This window comes from Syngnathoides biaculeatus, chromosome 2 (assembly GCF_019802595.1).
Source record: "Syngnathoides biaculeatus isolate LvHL_M chromosome 2, ASM1980259v1, whole genome shotgun sequence".
Classification (NCBI taxonomy): domain Eukaryota; kingdom Metazoa; phylum Chordata; class Actinopteri; order Syngnathiformes; family Syngnathidae; genus Syngnathoides; species Syngnathoides biaculeatus.
In genome coordinates, this window is record NC_084641.1 from 2038206 (window position 1) to 2061961 (window position 23756).

The 23756-nt window shown below is 40.4% G+C and overlaps 1 protein-coding gene across 2 annotated transcripts in view; it reads right to left on the bottom strand.

Annotated features, from left to right (window-relative positions):
- cacna2d3a (calcium channel, voltage-dependent, alpha 2/delta subunit 3a) overlaps positions 1 to 23756 on the bottom strand; it is a 101390-nt gene that overhangs the window by 40857 nt on the left and 36777 nt on the right. For both annotated transcript variants that reach the window (XM_061812428.1, XM_061812419.1), the window contains exons 5-12: positions 17740 to 17902; positions 15677 to 15808; positions 15136 to 15347; positions 12969 to 13043; positions 9966 to 10055; positions 9410 to 9523; positions 8053 to 8131; positions 5254 to 5387 (exon numbers count right to left, since the gene is read on the bottom strand). In XM_061812428.1, coding sequence (XP_061668412.1) covers positions 5254 to 5387; positions 8053 to 8131; positions 9410 to 9523; positions 9966 to 10055; positions 12969 to 13043; positions 15136 to 15347; positions 15677 to 15808; positions 17740 to 17902 — 999 coding nt within the window. The remainder of the gene's footprint in view (positions 1 to 5253; positions 5388 to 8052; positions 8132 to 9409; positions 9524 to 9965; positions 10056 to 12968; positions 13044 to 15135; positions 15348 to 15676; positions 15809 to 17739; positions 17903 to 23756) is intronic.

Here is a 23756-nt window from a genome sequence, read left to right on the forward strand (position 1 = left end):
CACAGATTGATGCCTACCCCTTTTTCTGATAGCTCACGGGCTCAAAAACATTTCTTTTTCAGAGACACAAACACAGACATTGCAACATCCCTCTCAAGACACTGACACAAGCCCATGCCGTAAACTTAATGTCTAAGGGGATACCTTATAATCGAGGTTCAAGAGACAAATGCTGGTGAATGTGGTGACCCTTGTTTCCTTCGAGACTGAGCTCAATAACTTTAGTGTGTTAGCACAGAGTAGAGCGCAATGCACCCATTTAGGATGCCGCTAAACGGTCTGTGGCAGCCCATGTCCGATCCTTTATAAAAATGAGTAAACAGTAAACCTTTAAAATTAAGCATCCATCCATATTCTGCACCAATTATCCTCACGGGGGTTGTGGGCCTGCAAGAATGCGGACTACCAGGACAAAACCTAGGCAGAACATGCAAACTTTACATAGGTGAGGCCAGATTTGAACTCAGATCCTCAGAACTGTGAGGTAGATGCAACAAACAGTCGTCCAACATTCCACATTAAACTAATGTTTTAGGTAGAACCCTTTTGGAAACCTTTTTGACTCCTCGCCATAAATGATGTGTCACTCGCTGTGGTGGGCACAGAGTTCGATGTCTGGGTCTCTATAGCAGACAGACATACAAATAAAATCCAGCCATTCTGAACAACATCCAGCATCGCTAGACTCTGGTCTGGCTGAAGAGTATGTCCAGCACCAGAATTCGATCTGTAACCTGTTCCACAAACCAAAAACACAAAAACTAATTTGTTCCGCTGATCCTACGGCTTCACTGTACAAATGGTCATTTGGGATGTCTGAAAAGTCAAAATCATCTCAGTCCACATCAGCGTCACAATCTTTCCAACATTTTTACATTCTTTCACTGAGATTGTGCAAGACAAATCGTAGTTAAATATTTTTTGTCAAAGTAGTCCACAGGGTGTCAATTTGAGTTTGTGCATTTCATTTTGTTTACACGAAAAGCACCATGGCAGGAGCTGTGTTGGGAAGATAGCAGGCAAATAAAATTAAACACAACCACAGTGACAGACAACAGTGTAGCTATTTGTCATTTCTGCTGAGCTGCCCTGGTGTCTATCACACGAACAGTGTCAAATTTCTGCCAACTGGAATCTACGCGAAGTTTATGTTCATTGTGCAATCAAATAAAACAACTGAAATAAATTCAAGAAACCAAAAAAAAAAAAAAATCAGAGCACATTATCCAATCAGTCATTATAGGGTGCTGAATTACCATTCAAAACATAAAAATGAGATATTCCATAAAATCGGACAAATACCAGAAGTAGGCTTTTTCATACCCTCCCAAAAAAAATGTTAACCTTCATTATGGTCACAACACCAGCTCTCGAAATTGTGACATGCATGGCTGACACGGCACATCCACTGATGAACGAGAGTTCAGCATTTGTACAAATGTGTTTGTATGTTTGAGAAAACATGCAAAGGAAACACCGACAACAACAATTACTATAAACGTTTAAAGTGGGCCTGTCATGAAAAGAATGATTTTTGGTATATTATTAATGAAAAACCCACAGCCAATATGGTCCCATGTGTTTTTTCGCCACAAAACATGATTTTGACGTATACAGCATTTTGTAACTCCCGCCATGAAAATCCTCTCAGGGATTTGTTTTCGAGATGAAGCAGGAAGTGACGTACAGGACAGCGGCGCCCCCTCGTGGACTTGTTTGTTTCCATTAGTTTTGCCTCCCAGAAGGTAGCTCGTTGTTCCTTCGTGTTAGCCAAAATGCCAGCTCATTGCATTGCTGGACATTGCTTGAACACTCGGGAGAATGGAATTACCCTTCATAAGTTTGAAAGAGACCCTGTTCGTTGTGAAAAATGGATTACATGGGTACAGAGGATGAGGACTTCGTGGGTTCCAAATAACAGGTAGGTGTGTATAGAACTCCAAAAAAAAAATAATAGTTTGGGGCGGACTACGTAATCGGTTTCTCTCATAACGTAGCAAAAGATCTGCGTATGAAATGTGTTGATGTGCCCATACAGCTACTAAAAAAAAATTATAGTTTGGGGTGGACCTCGTAATCGGTCTCTCTCATAACGTAACAAAAGATCCGCGTATGAAATGTGTCGATGTGGGCGTCGCCCAGCCAACAATGTCTCACTCAGCCTCGTCTCAATAGTGATCATCGCGTACTGCGGCGGTTTTGAAGATACCCCTAAAAGCAGCATGGCTCGGCTCCACCTCCTCCTTATATACCACGGCGCCGAAAATCAGCCGCATTCGGCGGTCACAGCTTCTGCGAAGGCTGCGCGTCAGGCTTTGCGACGGTGGCGGCTCTGAAGAACCCAGCCGAGAATGCGTGACTCAGTCGCGTGCGTGCATAAAGTGCCCCGGCTCGACTGTGTTGCTCAGTACTGCGGCGTCTGTGAGCACCCCCCTAAAGCAGCACCGCTTGGCTCTGTCATAAGCCACATCGGCCGGCTGCGATGAGCTGCGATGGCTCATCTCCGAAGCGGAAGTGGATCAGACGGGGATGCGGTTTGGCCGTGATCGCATATCATCTGAATATGGCTCGAAACAATAGTGTAATATTGCCCCGGTAACTTCACTCGGTTGTGTGGTGTTGTCCTTTTCGAAAAGAGCTTTGGTGTCAGAAGGGGCGTCGGAAAATTCCCAATATTTTTGTTGTTTGGCTTCCATATCAACGGCAGAAGTGACAATGACATCAAGGACAGAGGACACGACTAATATGGCGACCATTTGGATGTCGAGGGACACGCAATTGTGCAGCATTGTGCATGGATGACGTGCTCTCCGCTCACTTTTTTTTTTCGTATAGACATTGAAGTGAATACCGTTATATGTATTTTTCATTACAATATCTATTTTAGAATGTTTATAGGGATGACAGTCCCACTTTAAAGAAACAACAGCTGAAACAAGAGTGACAATAGGACACTGAAGGCACTATTTTCATGACTGGCGAAAATCTGGCAGTGTTAAGCATAAATCTGCATGGAGGCAGATTAGACCAAGTTTCCAGAATTTCACAGACACACGCAAGCCGTCATATTTACAAAAGAATCGTCTGCACAAACGTGGGAATGAACCAGACTGAATTTATTCATTCTCTATTCAAGCGGCTCCTCCCATTTCTTTTAAATGAGTCACAGTGACAGTTTGCATGAAGATGTCTCTGTGAGGAAGAGGACAGAGCGAGCCATTCATAACTGGAGCACTGTCACTGCTTTTAGCTAATACGGCAAGAGAAAATGTGAGCAGGTACCCTTACTAAATACAGATTGAGCTGCTAATATTTGTTGGCCAATTAAATACTGAATGTTCGCAACCCACCCTGATCAAATTCTCCAAAATCACATTAGACCAACATTAACCTGCTGTAGCGATTTTCAGCCACCAGATTGTTCCATGTGGCGGGGGCATGTCAAAGGATGCACCGTCATTGCACCAGCTTGTTGTAGAATCAAGAAAATCAAGAAACGCCAATTTTGTTCTGCTGCTTCAGAGCCGCCATCTACAAAAATAGAGCCCCTAGTGTAAGTGTAATGTAAGCCCCTTAGTGTTTCGTGTAGTTGTTTCTCCAAACCAGACTGTCTGACTTATTGTTTTGGAATCTAAGAGCAAAATCACACACACGACCAAGCATGGTCATCACCACACAGGCCACGACACAAAACATCACAACACTGCAACGATCTCAAATCACTATTTTCATTTACCTTTTGTGCTTGAGGGAGCTAGCATCAGTTTAAGAGGAAAAAAGAAGAAGAGGGTGAGAAGGTCACTGCCTTTTTTTGAATTGGTGATAGAAATCATACAAATGTTTTTCTGCCCAATAAGGGTTCAATAAGCAATGGGACTAATACTAATATTAGTATATAATTAGTATATAATAATAATACCGCTTGGAGACCACAAAAGACTGGGAGGTAAATCTGATAGATGATACACACTCAAACAAAAGTAATGAGAATTGGACCATGAATTTAAAAACTTTTGATATGATTTCATGGGTTTATATGGGAAATTTTGGCCCCTGCTTTTATCCAGAACAAAATGAAACAAGATGCATCATATTAGATGTCACTCGTTTGGGATCTCCATTCTCGTTCATCCCAAAAGTTTGTGAAGGGCTTTTGGTTCTCAAGCACCTTAGTACCAAACTCTACTTTTTTTGTTGACAGAAGTTTAACACACAGAAACGGTGGAATTTGAATTTTTCCTCAATGTGGGATAAAAGAACAAAAGATAGAGAGGATGATTTGCTGAATTGCCCTTCTGGGACAAATAAAATATTGTCAATCAGAAGCTGTATCTTGGAATTTTTTTGTGTGACTTTTGGCCTGCATGTATTTTGTGAACAGCATCCTTTACTTTAACAATTGGTAGGTCTTGAGCCATCTTAAAACCGCTACTCATGTGTTCAGAGTCACAACAGAGACTGGAGCCACATGCTGATGACTCACCATGGGCAATTGTGGACAGCAGAATGAGGGAAATTGATCGCACACCAGCAGCATGAAAGTCAATGCGTTAACCAATACAATAATAATGACAGATAGAATTTCTTTTGTATACCGTATTAAAATCGACAAACTGAAGTCCTTTACTCTTATAAAGAGCAAAAGGTTACACTGTACCATGGGCGAAATCTTGGTTTTGAGGAACAGTCTACAATACAAAATTCAAACTCATCATGATAATACATTTATGAGCATTTTTCATTGCTGTCATATATTATTAAAGTTAGACTGAGTTGTAATTTGTTGCCGTTATGTAGGATCTTACATTGTGTCTAATGGGTGCAGGAAAGCTACTGGATCTGGATCTAACATTGCAGGTGCTTCCTCACTGATTTTGCACGTGGCAATATTCAAGAGCCATACAAATACTTATGTTGATGAATGGGTGTCAATATGTTTGTCCATGCCGTGTAAATAGATAAGTAAAGGCACACAGCAATGGGTGAAGTCATTTTGGTAAAAATTGTGCAAAAATCACAAGAGAACTTTCCAAAACACATACACACACAAAAAAACACACACACACACATATAGTGTCCATCTCTTAAATGTACACAACAGAATAATTGTTTGTTTAAACATTTTCTGTTTTGTAAATGCTTTGGCCTACTTGGTAAAAAGTTAATGTACATTAAAACGAAAAAAAACCAAAAAAAACACAAAGTATGCATATCTTTCTGATTGACTATCTAAATTCCAGTTCAGCAACTTACGGTGCTATCAATGTAGGCCTCAGTCCAAATTGTATCATGTTCCCTGTCGATCACCTTGGGACGACTCAGCACGTGGAGATACTCCATCACATTCTCTTGGACATCTGCCAGTGTGGATATTTGAGTGAAGTAACCTGTTGAGAAAAGTTGGACAAGAAACTACTGTGAATTACCAATAAATCTACCAGTAATATAGTTGGAATTTGCTGAGTCTCCTCCCTCACATTTCTACCGGTCTCACTTCAAACAGGGATGAAAATTTTTAAGTGCATCATTAAAAAAAAAGACTTGTATTACAGTCCACCCAACATTATCCAAAAGCACATGAATCTTCTTCATTTCTGGCAGTTTACTCGGAAGGACGCTAAGGAATAGCATCCAAAATACAGTTCAGCAGGTGGCACGAGATTGTGTCGCTGTGAGATGAAGCTCGATACATGTTCAAGATATTGCAAGATCATTTCCTGAAGTCAAGTGAAAGCAAAACCAGCATGGGTTTGGAAATAGGTGAATGATATGGAAATGTTATGCAACAACGTCTTCATTTACTACAGATGTGATGCTATTTGGTATTACGATAATGTCGCCATTATGATGCTAATGTCCATGTGCAAGAGGAAATGCGTTCTTATCTCAACAGGGGGCAGAGAGACTCGGGGAAGTCAAAAAGTGACGAGGATAAGGGAAACGAGAGAGGCCACATTTCCACTCGTCCATAAAAACAAACTGTCACCATCACCATGGGGCAGTCAAGGAGAAAATCATAGCTAGAGGAAATAGATTTTGGGGTCAACGGTCCAGGCAGTGACCTTTATTCCACATGGAGAAAGGGGCAGTGCCAGAGGAGTCTAGACTAATACAAAGCATCAACGTGTGATGGGCAAGAATCAGTCAAAACTTCAAAACAATCGCAAGTCGGAACAGGCAATAGGGAAAAAAAGGTTCAAACATAACTTTAACTTGTTACAAAAGAAGGTATGAAAGTAGCAATGCAAATAATTCAAAAGAAAGAGATATGGCATGACTTTCCATCTTGACCAGGAAGTGAACCGTGTTTTCTTTTAATGCTAAGACACATTGGGATGGAACTATCATTTCACCAGATTACAGTCAATTACTACATACGCAGACACACGCATGCACACGCACGCATGCACACACACAGAAAAGGCTCACTTAGGGCACGAAACAAGCTGCCTCATTGGAGCAGCATCGTTTATCACTGTGCTGAGTGAAGAATGACGAGTCCCTCTGGAGGCCGAAGGGCATCCTTCGGGCTGAGCCACAAGGGAGACGAGTTGAGAAGCAATAAATAAATAAATAAATAAAAAAGACGCTTCCTTGCTTCTAGTGACAGGGTACACCTGTCATTGATACAAGCCAGGACAGCAGTGATATGAACTGTGCAGGATGAACGTATAAATATATATATATTCTTAATTAAGCTCTTTTGGCTTGATGTGTTGGTGTTGTCAAAGTATGTCATTGTCAAATCAACTAATTTTAATTCTCTGTAGATGTACCGCTTCGGTTATTGATCATCAACTTTTGTTCTGATAAAAACAAATCTATCCATTTTCTCAGACGCTCATCCTCACAAGGGGCACGGGAGTGCTGGAGCCTTAGCCAGCTATTTTTGGGCAGGAGGCGGGGTATACCCTGAACTGGTTGCCAGCCAATCGCAGGGCACATTGAAACAAACAAACATTCGCACTCACAATCACACCTATGAACAATTTAGAGTCAACAGTGTTGCATGTTTTTGGGATGTGATAGGAAACTGGAGTACCCGGAGAAAAGCCACGCAGGCATGGGGAGGATAAGCAAACTCCACACAGGTGAAGCCGGGATTTGAGATTTCAGAACTGTGAGGCAGATGCTCTAACCAGTTGTCCAGCATGTCACCAATTTAAAAATAATTGCATGATTATAATAAAAATCAACACTTTTTGTATTTGTGAGGCTAACGTGAAAACAAGTCCACCAAATCTAATCAAGTGATAATTGGCAAGGTCATTGGCCATTGATGGAACCTTTGAAAATTTTCTACCAAGAATATTTGAGCGTACTGTCTCTTCTTTGTTTGTTGACTCTTTGGCGGAGAGCATGAGGGCTTGTTGTTCCATGCGCCTTAATTGGCAGCTTGTTCTCAAACAGGATTCTTAGTTTCTCCCCATTTGACACTTTCCATCTTTTTTCCATCAGGCTGGGACGTTTGCAGTATTGTCCCTGGCACTCTATTGAGCGGAGAATTTTGGCATGATTGGCCTTTCCACATTTGTCTCGGGTTCAGGTTATTTTTATTCATCTCCTCCAGTGAGAAATTTCTCTCAGAGTCGAGGAAAAGGCACATCACATGAACGACGTACACGGGAAACAAACAACTAACACAAAAAATACATCAATTTGAAAGACTGGAGTGGCTTAGATGTTGACCAACACTGGACGCCTCTACTGATGCATTGCCTGCACTTATACACCTCCACATCACCTACAAAATTTCTATCAGAACATCCACGTGAGGATTCCCCTCACATCATCACACCAAAACATCCATTCTGTCATCAATATGAAAATGCAATGTCAGCAGTATACAATAATTGCCCAACACAGAAACACTGGACTCATTATTGAGCTGTTCATGAGCTTGGTTGAAACTGGAACAAAATAATGTATGTAATGCCCAAAGAAATACTGTAAGAACTCATGTTTCTTTGCATCTCACATTAACATGACGCAAACTCTCTTGACAAAAATAAATACATAGATGAGCATAGTATAGCTCTGTGTTGATCTTACCTTTGTTAGCACATGCCATCCATTTCAGATTATCTGCAAAGGCTGATTCTCGGCCAATCAGGTAAGGGAATATGCGGACCTGCGGTACAAAAGGAGATAGCAACTGCCAGTCATCTTAATCAAATTTCCAAGGGGCCTACCCCCGATAGCGTGGAGAAGATAATACAGTCAAAACAAGATTCATTCATTCTGTTTTTGGGAGTGATTAGCTGGGCTCCTCTACGGGGCTGGAAATTGATTTAGTTATTTTTTTTACAATGAAAATCAGCTCTAGTTGTAGTTTAGTATCATTAATATCATGTTTATGAATCCAAACACAGACCAAATTAATCAGTGCAGAATAATGCCACAAAATCATTCAAGGAGATTACAGAAAAGTTGGGAAAGTCACCATGGCAAGATATCATGGAGAGTAATGAGAAGATCCTCAATACAAAATCAGTCACGTCAAGTATAGCCTGCAGAAGAGTGTGTTTATCTATGCGTGTGTGTGTGTGTGTGTGTGTGGGTGTGCGTGCGTGTGCATGTGTGTGTGTGTGTGTGTGTGTGTGGTGTGTGTGTGTGTGTGGTGTGTGTGTGTGGTGTGTGTGTGTGTCTCAATCCATACTTTGCCAGATTGGACCAAATGCAAGCCCTAAGGGGCACAGCTGCCTTAGCACCCAAGCTTGTTATTCCTGCCTTTCTTTACCCTGACGGCATGTGTCTGCTTTTGTATGTGTGCGTGTGTTTACATGTGTGCCCGTGGGTGTAGGCTGATACGTCTACCGAATGGGCCACTACATGTTTAAATGAGCGTGTGTTTATTTTGAATAGCTGCACTTGACATAATCATGTATTTATTAGATAACTTCACTTCAAAAGCCTGCCTCCAAATAAGTCAACATTGAGTCTTTTTTCCCCTGTCACTATGATGAATCATATATACTCATAATAAAAACTGTATATTGTTTTGCAGCATTAAGACAGAAACGAATATAGCGAGCCACCTGTTGCCGAGTCCAAATTTCCTTTTAGTATGGATAATGATGCTTCATTGTCTGCTGTTCTAAAACAGCTGCTATCTACATAAGTACACCATCTGGGCAATAAACATTTACATTCATACAGACTTGGAGCATTTGTATTGTTTTCTCACTATCACACGTTAAACCAGTATGGGTACATTATAGGCCTAAGGATAAAAGACGTCTCAGTAGTACACTTCTCTGGTCATTGAGAAGTCAAACAGAAAACTGCCCTCAATTTTGTTTAATATGAAATGCATTCATAGTCTGCTGTTGTGTAGGATTGTGACCTTGATACAAAATTCAACATAATCTTTACAATAATGTGTAGTGTGCGTAATATATAATGCGACCTTCCTTTCTGGCCAGTTGTACTTGGCAAAGATGGCATCATAGGTGTCCACTGCTCCATCTGTAACCAACATAATGGCTTGGCTACACTCGCTGCCTCTGCCGGTCTCGTTGAACTGGGAAAACGGAGAGCCGGGGAGAAAGGACAACAGAGTTACTTGAGGAGACAAAAAGAAACAGCACTTCGTTGCACCACAATGCATATAAAAAAATTAATTAATAATAAATCACAAAACAAAATAAAGCATTGAATATGATCCAGAAGGCAATGCATTGCTAATCAAATGTCATTATCTTAATCAAACTGAAACTGATATTAATAGCAAAGGTTTTTCAAAGACTGATGATATGTCGTGTCAGTAGTTCACTGAGATATAATTATTACATTCCCTGTTTAAGTTTAATTTTGTATTTCTTCTTAAATCCATACTGAAAATTGGCATGTCTGATTACGTTCTCATTGTGATAAATCATCTTATATATTTTGCCGAGATCGGTTTGATTGATGGACAATGAATTGCAGCATCGTGATAATGCATCTCTGTAGTACTTACTAACCTCTCTGAGAAGAATGAAGGCCTCACTTAAAGCGATGTCTAGCATTCCAATGCCTTGAGCAAACAGCTTGTCAAGGTGCTCCCGGAAATGCTGAAAAAATTTAGTTAATGTAATATAATAATCGGTTTCACTGGCATTGTAACAAATTGTGTCATTAAAGCACATTGAGAAAGCAAATGTTTAATTTTAAGGGCCAAAGGTTCCATTACTACAGATGTCAGCGTACAAACCAGTACCAGTACCAGTAGTTTATCTTGTCATAGTGTACCAGTTGGTACACTAAATTATATTCAATTTTTTTTTTATTTAATTGTAGAGTTCAAAAGGAGATGTGGCATTGCGCCCTACACAGATAAGATGACGACAGAAATGCAAGTAGTCATTAAGGTCGTATTTCATGCTTCTTTTTAATATTCCCATGCAAAAAATAGCAATAAAATGAAACAACACAATATGGAAATATAATGAATCCAATGTTCCCATACCTTTACACTGCGTATTTTTTAAGTTACTTTTTTTCCCCCATTTTAACCATTATCATGCTCTTGCTGGTATCGGTTGCTACAGGGTTGAGGCATATTCCACGCACTATAAATCAAAATCAAATGAACTTTAGCTACAGGCTTAGAACATTTTGAGGTCTTGGTTGCATATTGTGCAGACAATTCTGGTAGACATTTTTGTAATTTACACAGCCAAAAAGGGAACATACATTTTTACACCGTTTTACTTTCTGGCATCAATGTCTGAACATTCTAGCCTCACCATAACCAATTATTATTTCTCCCCACCTTTTCCTTCCACTGCCTCTCTTTTTACCACCTCAGGTCTTTGGCTCCCCTGAGAGGAAAGAAGTTTCGCCACGCTCAGTGGGAGGCCGTAGCTCTGTTAAGGCCATCCTATCAGTGTGTGTCTGTCTGCCCCCCCCCCCCCCGACACACACATGAACTAACATTATACAGTGAATGCGTCAAAATATCCTCAAGCGTCCCTGATCCAACTTGAAATGGCATAAGGCGCAACCTCTCCTTTGGCGTGAGGAAAAAAAGGTTAATCAGTTTCAATAAAAGGTTTCACCCTGGAGCTCAGCACCTATTACCTGCTGCATTTGAGTGTGACAGAATGAAAACCTGTACAATATTTTATGTTCAGGAGTTAAGATTCCAATAAATGTCCCAACACAGCGGGAGATGCACTTCATTTCGCAGCAGTCTGGAAGAACGTAGTACTAGTACTGATGACATATGGCCTAATATTAGTAGAGGCTGCATCAATCCCAGTATAGATGATATTGATACTTAGGTCAGTGTTAATATTGAGACTTAGCAGTGAATTAGATGGTTGCTTTCAGTTTCTCTTGTATGTACACTGGTGCGGTTTCACAATTTTTTTTTAAATCATGAATTTGGGGATTGTTTAGCTTTGGCAATGTTATTCATTGTATTTTATTTTTCCTGTGATTGACTGCCAACCAGTCCAGGGTGAGCCTGTCTTTTGATAGGCTGCAGCTCCCTTGAATAGCATCACAAAAGTAAATACATGAAACAATAAATTCACAAAATGTGATAAACACGTCTCAGTGTCTACTGACAACGAATACTGGGCACAAATCTGGAGGAATACATTCTTAATGGGGGATGCAGCATCTACAACTGATCCAGTTTAAAGTACTCTATATAGGACACATTGCATAATATAGTATGCATAAAATGTACTCTTCAAACTCAAAATGCACTCATTGTGCTGAAAAACTGCAGACACTTCCCTTCACACTCTTTGGACTTATTCACCAGTACAGCACTTCTGGTCGATAATTGCATAGAAACTCACCTCAGTTTTGAACTACAGGATTCAAACTCCTTCTACTCTTTGTCTATTGGTTATCCAAAAAGAATAAACATGCTCAACTGATACTTGTAATTTTAGCTCTCACTAAAAAACCAAATTGTTAAACTGGAGAGATAATCCACAACCTTCAACCAATGGATAAGTCTTATCATAGAACACAGAACACTAGCAATGATCTCTGCTAAAGGTAATAACCAAATAGATAACTTTTGGAAAAACTGGTCACTTTTCATTAAAATGGTGAACCTTAGTCCTTGATTCTTGATTCTTGTCTGGCCAGGCAAGAATGTGATTGAGAAATGTAATGTAACTGCAGTAGTACTCTATGTCTTTTCATCTATTTGTATGCAACTCGAACTATCTTTTTTGCTCCGGATCTGCGGTCCAGGGCCTCTGGGGGAACTGGGCCTGTCCCCCCTCCTCGTTCTCATTTGTCTCACCCCCATCACTCTCCCCTATTTTAATGCACGACACTCCACCGTCCACAATGATGGTACAAGGAAAATCGTTGCCATTCAGGGACTTGGGAACTATCGAAACAGGGTGGGTGTTGGGTTTTCACATTTGTATTACTTCATATTTCTGGTCAGGGCTGGTCGTGGCTATTCGGTATGGCTAGGGGACCACCCGGATCCCAAGAATTTTATGGCGGGATTCACTGGCAACCAGGGTGTGTACCACGCATCCTGCCCGATGAAAGCTGCACTGCCGCAACCCTTGTGAGGATAAGCGGCTCAGAAATTGGAGGATGAGTGGATGGATGAATGGATGAATGGATGGATGGATTTAATTTCAAATGAAAAAAACAAAGTTAGACTATACGGACATTTAATGTCTCATGAAAAGGGGAGCACTCTGATCATTGTGATTAGTTCAGAGAATGGTTAAGGATGTATTTATTGCAGAAGATAAATTCTAGAATCCATGCATAAGCAATTAATTTCATATACTGTCAATTATTTTCATATTTCACAGCCAAGATTCAAATGTTAGAGTTAGAGATGATTCTACAAAACAATACCATTTACCTGATGAGAATATAATTTTGAAACCACCCCTAATTAGCTTCAGCAAATTGAGTCATTTCATTTTTTTTTTCTTAGAAGTGTCTGTCTTTTGAGGGATGGAAAAATTGGAGACTGAAAGAGGGCTCACATCTTTGTTGGCAACATCAGCTTGGACCAGGGTTCCATTCAGACATGGCTCCACGTAATGCAATTCGTCATTGTACTGAAACAACATTAATAGAATCAGTAATTTATCATTAGTAGTACCAGTATGTACAATACACTTGTTTAAATTGGTGGTTAAACAATGCTTTATGGCCCCATCACACCATGACGTTCTGGTCAGCGTTCTATAGCGTTTGAGGAAACATTGGTAGTCGCCCATGGTCGCCGGGATACCTCCAGAAGAGCGTTGTTTGAACGCTAGTGAACGTCAATGATCGCTGGGAATCAGCGGAGAATGCCGGTCCGGAAAAAAAGTTTTGAACATGCACAAAAGTTCTCACCGAGACCAGCGTTCATCAACGTTTAATTTTAAACGCTGCAGAACATTCAAAACGTTCGTGGAACGTTTTACTAAGGTTCACCGAGCGTTGCACGCGTTTGGCTATCATTAGTCAGTCGTAACTCTAGTTTTACTTGGTTGTTACTTAATCGTTTGCTTTGCAGTGAACGACTCACTCGCAACCTGTCAACGCCCACTGAACAATCCCCTAGCGCACACAGCGTGTAACTAAAGTCAAACAAACGTCGTTTGGAGTACATTGAGCGTCATTCGTGCGTTTCCTGAACTTCCCTGCATATGGGTATATAAACCGATGCTTTGTAAGCAACGTCCATTTAATATTAAGCTACAGTAGAGAGCACCTACTATGGAAGATCCAGAAAGCAGCAGTTCGTTTTCGCTGAAAAACTCCACCGGACTATCCTCAAGAGCCCGGTCCAGGATCCTGCAATCCTTTCTCTGCTTCTTTTGCCTCTTTGTCGGACCGTCCTCACTGGGGTTTGTGAGGTGTTTAGGGTCCCCAGGGGGTGTCACATGGTGCGTGACTTCGTGGACGTGCTCTTCCTCCTGCTGTTGTTTTTCCTCCAAACACATTGCTCATGATGAAAGAGGCTTAGCTTTCTTACTAGCAGCGCTAGTTGCTGAAGTCCGCGCCTTAACTTTTTTTCTTCTCGGCGGCACGATGCTCACGCTCTAACTCACGACAACAACTGAAGTGACTATGAACTTTCCGGGGTTTTAGTGCCGGTTCCACTGTAAAAATTACACGCCAGCAAAACGCTTTTCTGTCGTTATTCACCCATTGGTCACACGCTCAACACGCCTGTCTTACGTTGACAAATCGCTCGTCGCGCCCAATTACGCGTTTGCACAAGCTAATGGTTTTTACGGGTATCTTATTTGGTCGCTGTTACACGCTTTTCGTGCGTTAGACACACGTTAAGTCATGCGTTAGACACACGTTAATCACACGTGTGTCATCCGCGTTTGAGAACGCTGAAAAATAGAACAATTGAATTGTTCATAGGACGTTGACCAGAACGTCATGGTGTGACGGAGCCTTTAATGTGAGGATGTGCAATGTGCCGCACATCCATAAACTGGAACCTCTGCCACTCCATGATAATTAAAATCCTAAAAGTGCAACAACAAAAAAACAGACATTGGCTAACAACCTCTTTCCCCAATTTATATTTGTACAAAGTAGTATTACAGTATCACAAGAAACTATGATTACTTTGGAAAACTCGACAATCGAAACAAAACATTTTTCAAGGGTTTGAAAAGTTTTTGTCTGATTATAAGCAAAATGCAACAGTAACAATTGAAAATAATAAGGAAATGAGACAATGAGGCAAATAAATCTGGGAAACACATTTTCCCAATCTTTCTTCTCCTTTCTAAAAGAATAATTTTCTAAATAATGTGATTAGGACATGCAATGATAATGACAACTTTGTTCTGTGGTGAGACAGAATGTGGGCTGGCAATGTGACAGGCTACATTTTGATGTGAAATAGCATCAGACACAGACGTGTGTGTGGTGACACACACACACACTAACAATGGTTTGGATGCCTGAGGCGGGATCCAATCAACAACTGTCTTTTTTGTGCTTCAAATCTTCATTCAGCAGGCTGCTAATTGGCCATGAGCGTGATAAGGGAAGAAGCTGATTTGTTCCAGCATTTCTTCATATCTTAGTGAGAGACGATCTTGGCTCGTCTATCGGAAGCAAAAACTGACTAGTTCTAAAAGTTAATATACGAACACCATCCTTTAAATAGAGCAGTGAGCTGTTTGATCTTACGGCGATGATGTTGAAGAAGTCGTCATCTCCTAAAGTGTCCAATATGGAGGAGACCGTCTGCCTGGCGATGGTCATTCTGAGACCTTTCATGCTTCCGCTGACATCGACGAGAATAACGACATCTTTCGGTGATGTAGCCGCCTGGATGTACCACTTCCTGTTACGGCAGTCAAAAGCGATGACTCCGTGTTCATCCGGTTTCCATTTGATCCCTTGGATAGTGAAGAAAAAAATTACATTATATTGCCAGAAAATGTCACAAGAGCACCAAATAACAGATTCTGTTTCAGCTTGATTGCATTATTTGGAACTTTCAGAGCATAAAATAAACTGAAAAAGATTTTTTGTTGTATCGCTCCGTCTAAAAATCGATCAACTATTAATTTTACTTCCAGCTATATAATTATGTTACCATATGCTCATGTTCGGGCTCCTTCCCTGCTGGCCCCACAGACCCACATTTTCCCCAAAATGGTCACAAAACACACACAGTTACCCTCCTGCAAAAAGAAAAAAAAGTGACATGAAAGAAAACCCTTACCTGGATATTGTCTGAAAAAGCCTTTGGCACTGCCAAAGTACTGCCATATGAGTGATGGGTCTCGCTCAAAGTTATCCACAAAGACTTTATTCAAGGCTTCCGACCAGTACACTCCATTAACGATGGCAGAGTCTAATGACGATTCATGGTGGGCGAGAGGAGCGAAGGGGGGTGGGTGGGTAGAAGTAGGGCAGAAGTAGGCAATAGTTCAATTTGAAGAGAACATTCACTTGATTCAGATAAGTACTGACATTCGTACACGGTGTTTTTGTGGTTTTCGTCAAACTGCTGTATGAAGCTCACTCTAATGTTGTGCATGTATCGCCAACTAATTTGCATTTTAACGAGAAAATGATAACTACTGCCTTGCACAGAAAGTGGCAGAACTAAAATGGGCCAAACTAACAATGGAAAGTCCATCAAACACAAACACATGAGCGTATGGATACAATATTTGGTTTGCTGGGCTGTCTCACTAACATGAGACAAAGCAAATACAATGTGCTCCCAGCACTTTATCTCACTTGGGAAAAAAGATCAGAAGTCAAATGAGTTAAAACTCAAGTGTTCTTCTACAATACATAAAATAAAAATAAAATGAAAAATCAAGATGAAGGCCTCTGAGAAACATAGAGTGTAGAAAAATGTGGGGTGATTGAATTAAGAGAGGTGAACACAGCACACTCATCAAATAAGACCCAGGAGCCTGACATAAAGAGAAAAATAAGTGTGGATGGAGAGGCGAGCAAAAGCATTACTGAGGAGACACAGATATGAAATGGAGACAGAAAAGCAGATAAGACGTTCCTCATCATCTACGATGCTTGCATCATTGTTGTGCTGTCATCACTCGGGCCAATAAGCAAGGAATGAATTTGTCTTTTGGAAGGTGGCGTGATATGCAACAGCAAGCCACCTCCGTGGATTGGAGGGGAGACATATTTGGATCGCAACCATTTGCACAACAATACATCTGCTTTTTCCAATTTGAATCTCTATAACAATTTCACAGAATTTAGCTGCAAAATCAGTGACCTTACAATTTTGGATGCAATACATGCAGTAAAAATTCACAAACGTCAAATCCAATATTTTGTGGTATATATTGTTTAACCATATTAATCTCAAGCACATTTGACTTTAGTTTGCCTTCAGTCGCAAGTGCAACAGGATGAGGAGTCCGTAACCACAAGAGTTCTGGGAATTAGAGACACACGACCCTGACTTCAAAGCGCAAGTGCTTAAATAAAAATGTTCGAAGAATCATTCTTTCCTCTAATCCAAGACTCTTAGTCTTCTTTTTCTTTTCCCCAAACGGGCGAGTTGTTGCCCACCAAACAAGCTCCCTGCAGTCCTGGCAAATACGTGCACATTCTCACTAGCCGTGAACAAAGCCCGAGGATTTAAAAACTCTCCAAGCTCTTTCCCTCTCTGTCTGTGCGCCATTCTATTCATTTGCCGGTGAATCAAATCAAGATTACGCTTCCTCTCCTCGCATTAGCCTGCCAGTCTCACTCTCATAGAATTTTCATTCACTTCCTTTCCATTTCATTCAGTCTCGTTCTGTCACTATCATTTGATTTTTTTTTCTTCCCCTCCCATCACCTAGCAATAATTAAACTGTTTCTCGGACCTTCCATCAGTCTGACTTAACCTACTTTCTTCCTTCTTACGCACCCTCAATATAATTCTGCCTCCGGTAGCTGACTTTAAGCCCACATGACATGTAGTCTGTCCACTAAGCCGTGTTCAAAGGGCCAACTTGATTTGGTTTGACTGTATGAATTGTGAATTCGACCGGTGTTTGACTTTCGAACAATTCATTTACTGAGTATGTGACCAAAATAATCGAAAGTGCGACGTTTAATAAATGCAAATACGGAAGCCAGATGCAGAACGCAAATTTCATAACTATCTATGAATTATTCAATACAATTATATCCTGTGAAGCAAAGAAAATCCACATAGCGTTGTGGACTGAAAAAGTAAAACAAATATTTGTCTGCGTGACAGTGTGATGTCATTTATTTTCATTCTTTTGCAAAAAGAGGAGGCAACCATACCCTTGTTGTACATGTTAGTGGGCACCTGGACCACGCTGAGGCTAAGATTGACTGACAGGTTGTTAAAGTGGTCATTGGGTTGGAGGACAAATTCTCCGCCGAGCTCGACGTGATTCCCTTCCTCATCCACTTCATTGATCAGCACCGCATTGAAGTACTCGTACTGGGGACGAGAGAGAGACATAAGGTTGGCTTTGGTAAGGAACCTTCACACAAATTAAACCTGCAATCAGTGCCCGGAGCATCTCAGTCAGCGTATTATGGGTGCTGAGGTAACCTGAACCCAACCAGACATGTATGATATTAATGTGGAAAAATGCTGAGGTAATGATTCGCCCCTTTTGCCGCCGCACTCTTTCGCTATCAACATGCTGCGCGCAGTACTGTATTTTTAGAGCTGTACATGCTGGAAAGACTATTAATAAATGATGGAGCTCGATAAATATAGCACATTTGGCTCCCTGCATCCCCGAAGCTGAGATAGCACCCATGGCTGAGGCCTGAGGGGAGAGCGCAACACGCAACTTGCACCACTTAAGCAAGTGCCGACAGAAAAACTTCACAGTCAAGTAAAACATCAATACATGTTAGTATTAAGTGGTATCAGGGCTGGCCAGCACAGCGACATCGTGGCGAGTACACCTGCCTCACAGGCCAGAGGTTCAAGGTTCCAATTCCAAACTTGCTGTGTGGAGTTTGTGCGTTGTCGCTGTGATTTGAGTGGGGTTTTTTTTACATTACTGAGGCTTTCTGACAAATTCCAAAGGCATGCATGTCAGTTTTATTGTTCACGCTAAATTTTCCATAGGTGTGAATGTTTTTCTATATGTGCATTGTGATTGGCTGGCAATCAACCCGGGGTGCACTCTGTCTCTTGGCCAACATCAGCTGAGACAGGCCCCAACTCCCAAGTGAAACACTGACCATGAGCGCTATGGAAAATTAAGGAGTGAATTCACCCAGACAAGATCGTAACAACATATACATATACTCATTTGCTAGTCTTTAATGACGTGCATGTTATTTCATACCTTCAAAAAGAAAGTAATGAGTGCAGCACAAACATGATTCCTAGAGTGTCATATAAGTTTGCGCTGCTCAAGTCAGGACACGAGTGGTCTAGTTTTTGAATGCCTTGAAATGTAATCCAGTTGGTAATTTGATTTGAGTATTCATATCATATGTAAATTCAATCAATTTTGATTTTAGAAGACATGATGTTGATAATTGATTGATGGTATCTTACTTTTTCTCTCGCACTAAAGTCCAGCAAACCAGTTGGAAATGGACTTAAAGACTTCTTGGTTGAACATAACCTTGAGCTCTTATTGCAAAAGGATAAGATGTGTTGAAGGTCATAAGGAACCATTAGGAACACTCTACTCAAAACATCTTCTACAGAAACCCTTCTACCAAGCATCAGTTCACTGTTGTTAAAGGAAATGGATATTTATTCTTAGAGTGCATTTCCTACATAAGGTGAATCATGTGCGTACATCATTAACAGCTTTTAAAAACAAATAGCAAAAACTATAATACAAAAAAACTGCAGAAATCTAAGACAGATGACTAAAATTACTGAAAAGGGTGCAAAAATGAATTAAAAAACCATGGATAAGCTCTAAAATGTTCAATCATAAGCATGAAATTTGAATACTCCTTGTTTTTCTCTTCCTCTGCATGCACCCATTCCCATAAAGACTGGTTTGAGTGCAGCTGGACGAAGTTAATTGTGTGAGAAGATGGTGGGAATGAGAAGAGGGGAGTTTCTTTTCTAGTTTTTTTTTCTTTTCTTCTCTGTCTCTCTTCTGTATAACTGTTTTTTTTTTTTTGCTTGCACTTCAGTTAGAGGTATCGACTACATGTACCTTTTCCTCTCTATCCAAATCTTTCTTTCTTTCTCTTTCTTTCTTTTCCTTGTAATAAAAACCCAGAAAGACAAGATTTCTCTCTGAGTTATTCTGTTAGAAAAGATTTTGGCAAAACAGCAGCTCCTATTAATTTTGAAGTTAGTTGAATAAAAATCATCATGATTTCATGACAGGGGTCACTGCACATGCACGTTCCTGCTCCGTGTGCACGTGTAATATACTGCGTGGATTAAACCATGAAAGGATACGCCATGTACATGCTGATGGTGGGTAGCGTCCGGGAGTATTTTTTTTTCATAAAATGCGTTAATGAAAGAAAGGTCTTTTGGGGTACATTTTATTGAAAACCACACTGCATTTTTATGGTCCTCCTTTCCTGCCAGTATGCCCAAAAATCTACCCTTCCGATAGAGCTCGTGCACCTACGTCACCGAAATCAGTTGACTGACCATATTGCCGGTCAAACAAAGCATTGTTCAATGCTAAGTCTGTTGAGACGAAACGAAAGTATGATACCGTTAAACATTTAGAAAGTGATAATAAAGGAAGGTATATAGAAAAATTAGAGACACTTGGCATAAATTATATTCGCCGATAAGAAGTTGAACTGTTAATTCGCTTTCGCTTGTTTTGGACAACCAGATACACACATGTATCCGTATGAACATGTATCTGGTGAGCAAGTCGTTGAGATTTACACGGAAAAGTTTGAAAGCGAATAAAAGTCTAGAAGCACAGAAATACTTCGTTGCTGGAGCTGTTCTCCACTGAGAGACGGCTCGGGAAGGCAGAAGCATACTCGGCTACACGTTAACCTTTGCCAAAATCCATCGATTGTTTCAGCTGGTATTCAATACAAATACAAATATTTAAATAAATGACCCCTGGTTTTACACAAACTCGCATTCCTTAACTATGATTGAAAAAAAAGACGACGGCTTGACGGCTCGTGAACGCGGAAGTGTATTCAGCTACATGTTAACCTTTGCCGAAATCCATCGATCTCTTCAGCTAGTATTCAATACAAATATCAATATTTAGATAAGTGACCCCTGGTTTTACACAAACTCTCCTTCATTAACTATGATTGGGAAAAAAAAGAGGACGGGGAGTCGGTTCCTTCATACATGGAAGCGTATTGTGGCCACACGCGGACACACGCCTCTAAACCTCTCTGTGCGACAGATGTTTTTTTTTTAATACGCATTGTTCTCAAATGAGTCAATTTGGCATTATAAAAACTTTGTAATTTTAGATTAAGAATAATTCCTACCTGAAATGAAGTGATCACTACACAGGTCGTGCATTTGGCTGGGGCCATCACGTTTAATTGCTGAAATCCATCGCTCCTTTCTGGTCTTTTCTGATGGTATGCTATAGAATGATCTCTTTGAATATCTGTCTCATCTGTTGTGACAACCAACAGCACACCAGGTCTCGGGTATTATAAATATTCTCCTCCGGTTCAATGTCTCACACAATGTGGAGCAGCTCTGTTTGACCGACAATAGGGCGCCATGAAAATGGTGACTTCACGAGCTCTATTAAATCCCTACCTCTTCTGCATTCTTTGTTCATGCTGCATCTGACAACCCAGTGTCCATTGTCTTCATCTCTCATCAATCCCTTCACTCTTTGACTGGTCTCAAAATGCAAACCACAGGTTCATCTGATGGTTTTGCCATTTTTCTAATCTGAAACTACCTCAGCCTTGTCCTCTTTCATGTTTTATTAACTTAACGTAGTTTCACTTCCTCGTGGTTAAGTACAAATCTCAAAGGCATGGGGAGAACATGCAAACTCCACACAGGGAGGGCCGGGATTGAAGCCGTATCCTCAGAACTGTGAAGGTAACGCTTTACAGCTGCTCCACCGTGCCGCCACATATATTATAGTACCCTTACTGATAAACATCTAAACTGTGATCATGTAGCTGAAAATGTCACTAATATAAATCCATATTATCTTGGTGTGACAGAACACCTCCTGATAAAGTAATTGAATATGTATTCAATATTTAGACACAGTGTTTGGACTTTAATCTATCCGTTCAAAGTATGTGGAATGTACAGTGAGATGAAAGAAATACCACAACAGTGGTTAATGAGGTTCTTAATAGACTTATTTAAATTCACAACATGTGGGCTTTAATTTTGATTTAAATTACAACCATTACCCTGGGAGTTTCAGCAGTTTTGGAGTGAGTGTGGGTGTGTCAATGTGTGCATCTGCGCAAGCTCCAGTGCGTGTCCGCTCAAGTGAGATTGTACGCACGTGTGCCAGGTGTGGGTGTCGGTTTGAAGTCAATTATGCAATTCCAGTAGTTCAGTCAGAGAAGGAGTGCCCACTGCCACTAATGCAGTCCCTGATCATGGCATTAACAGCCTGATCTTGATGCCCAAAGACCACGTATCCACCATCAGCACCCACTCAGTGTGGGCCGGATAGAAGACGAGAGGATAAGGAGGGATAAAAGAACAAATAAAAAAATGGTGCATATATCCATTCCCTTTCAAAAATATATATTTACATACTAGTACATCCGTTGTGTGCCTTGTTTATCTGTAATCTGATGCTGTAAAATGGATAGGTTTCATTAATATTTTCAAATAATTTTTGCCACACTTATTGGTGATCACAGTATTTGATCTATGTTTTGTAGTTAAAAAAAAAATGCTGATTGTGCGATGCATTAAATCAGATAAATCCATCCAGCCATTAAACTGGAGGGATTATAAATTAAAAACAATCTGTGAGCGTCCGATAACAGAAAAAGCACGTTTTTTTATCGCTGATTGACCAAGATCACAAATGGCGAGCGGTAAATTTTGTGTTCAGGCTACGACATTGCGTGCTCTTGGTGGGCGTGTTGCACGTGATCTGCTAAGATTGCAATGTTTTACTGAAATCCCCAACACCAGGCATTTAAGTGTTTGTTCACTTACTCCAACAGATAGTGGTCACTATTGGCAACAGGTGTAAAAGTAGAGGAGACGGCTATATTCAAATTAGCGTTCTGCATTTTATGTCGCACTTGTGGGTTGGGGGAGATTAGGGACAGAACTGCAAGTACAAAATGAGTTTTTGAAGTGATGGAATTGGAATCGCAAGTGGTAATGAAAGACAAACAAAACAGCTCCAGAAAAAAAAAAAATCTATTGCGCCAAGAATTTGTGGTCAGCCAACAACAGCATAAAACAATGTTTTGTCATGTGAATTGATTTATATGCCCCTCTTGTAAAATTTTGCAATTATTATTTGGCACCGCACACATGGGAGACTCCAGCTTCAATTTTCACTGAAACCAAATGACCAATGTACAAGGAAATGCAGCATTGAAACAATTTTTGTCTGAGTGACTCCTTCTTGAGATGCAACAAGACCAAGCCGGTGGCTTTAGATCATTCAGAAGCTCAAAAATTTAATTTCTGACCAAAAAAAAAAGAACTGTGAAAATTAACTAACTTTCATGTTAGTATTTGCTTCTAGCACAAAAATGTTAACACCATCAGAATCAGTTCTCACTGTCACCTCTCATGTTGCCTGCATTGCTCTGGCACATTTGTTTAAGTTTATGAATGCTTGCAGGAGTTCCTTCAACATTGTGGAAAGAATTTTCATTGGGACTGAAATGAGGACTCGGTTGGCCAGTTAAAAACATTTGACTTTTTCCTCCTCAACCATTTATATGTGCTCCAGATACATGCTTATGGTACTTTCATTGCTTAGAAGGCTTTCTCTTTTCTTCCCTTCTCTTCGCTTCTCCTGTTCTTTCACCCAAACCTACTGAAGCTCTATTATCACACTTTGTTCTATAAATCCCTTGGTAACCCTCTAATTTCATGAATCAAAAGCTTAATGCTTAACTATCGGAGTGTTTTTGTTTAGAAGCTTCCTTTAGTTATGAAAAGAAACAGGGGTGTGCGTTTATACTCCAAATACAGTACAAATGTTTTCTTGTGTCTAACAGTCTTTGGATGCCATATTTAGTATTTTGGCAAGCAGTTTCATAATAGCAAACACCCTATTGTGGTGAAAACTTTGTGGCCAATTTCAAAATCTTTCACAGAATGTGGATAGGTACCCTTTGGCATAAAGGAAAAGTGAATTCAAAGTTCAAAGACAAAAAGTCCAATTTCCTACTAT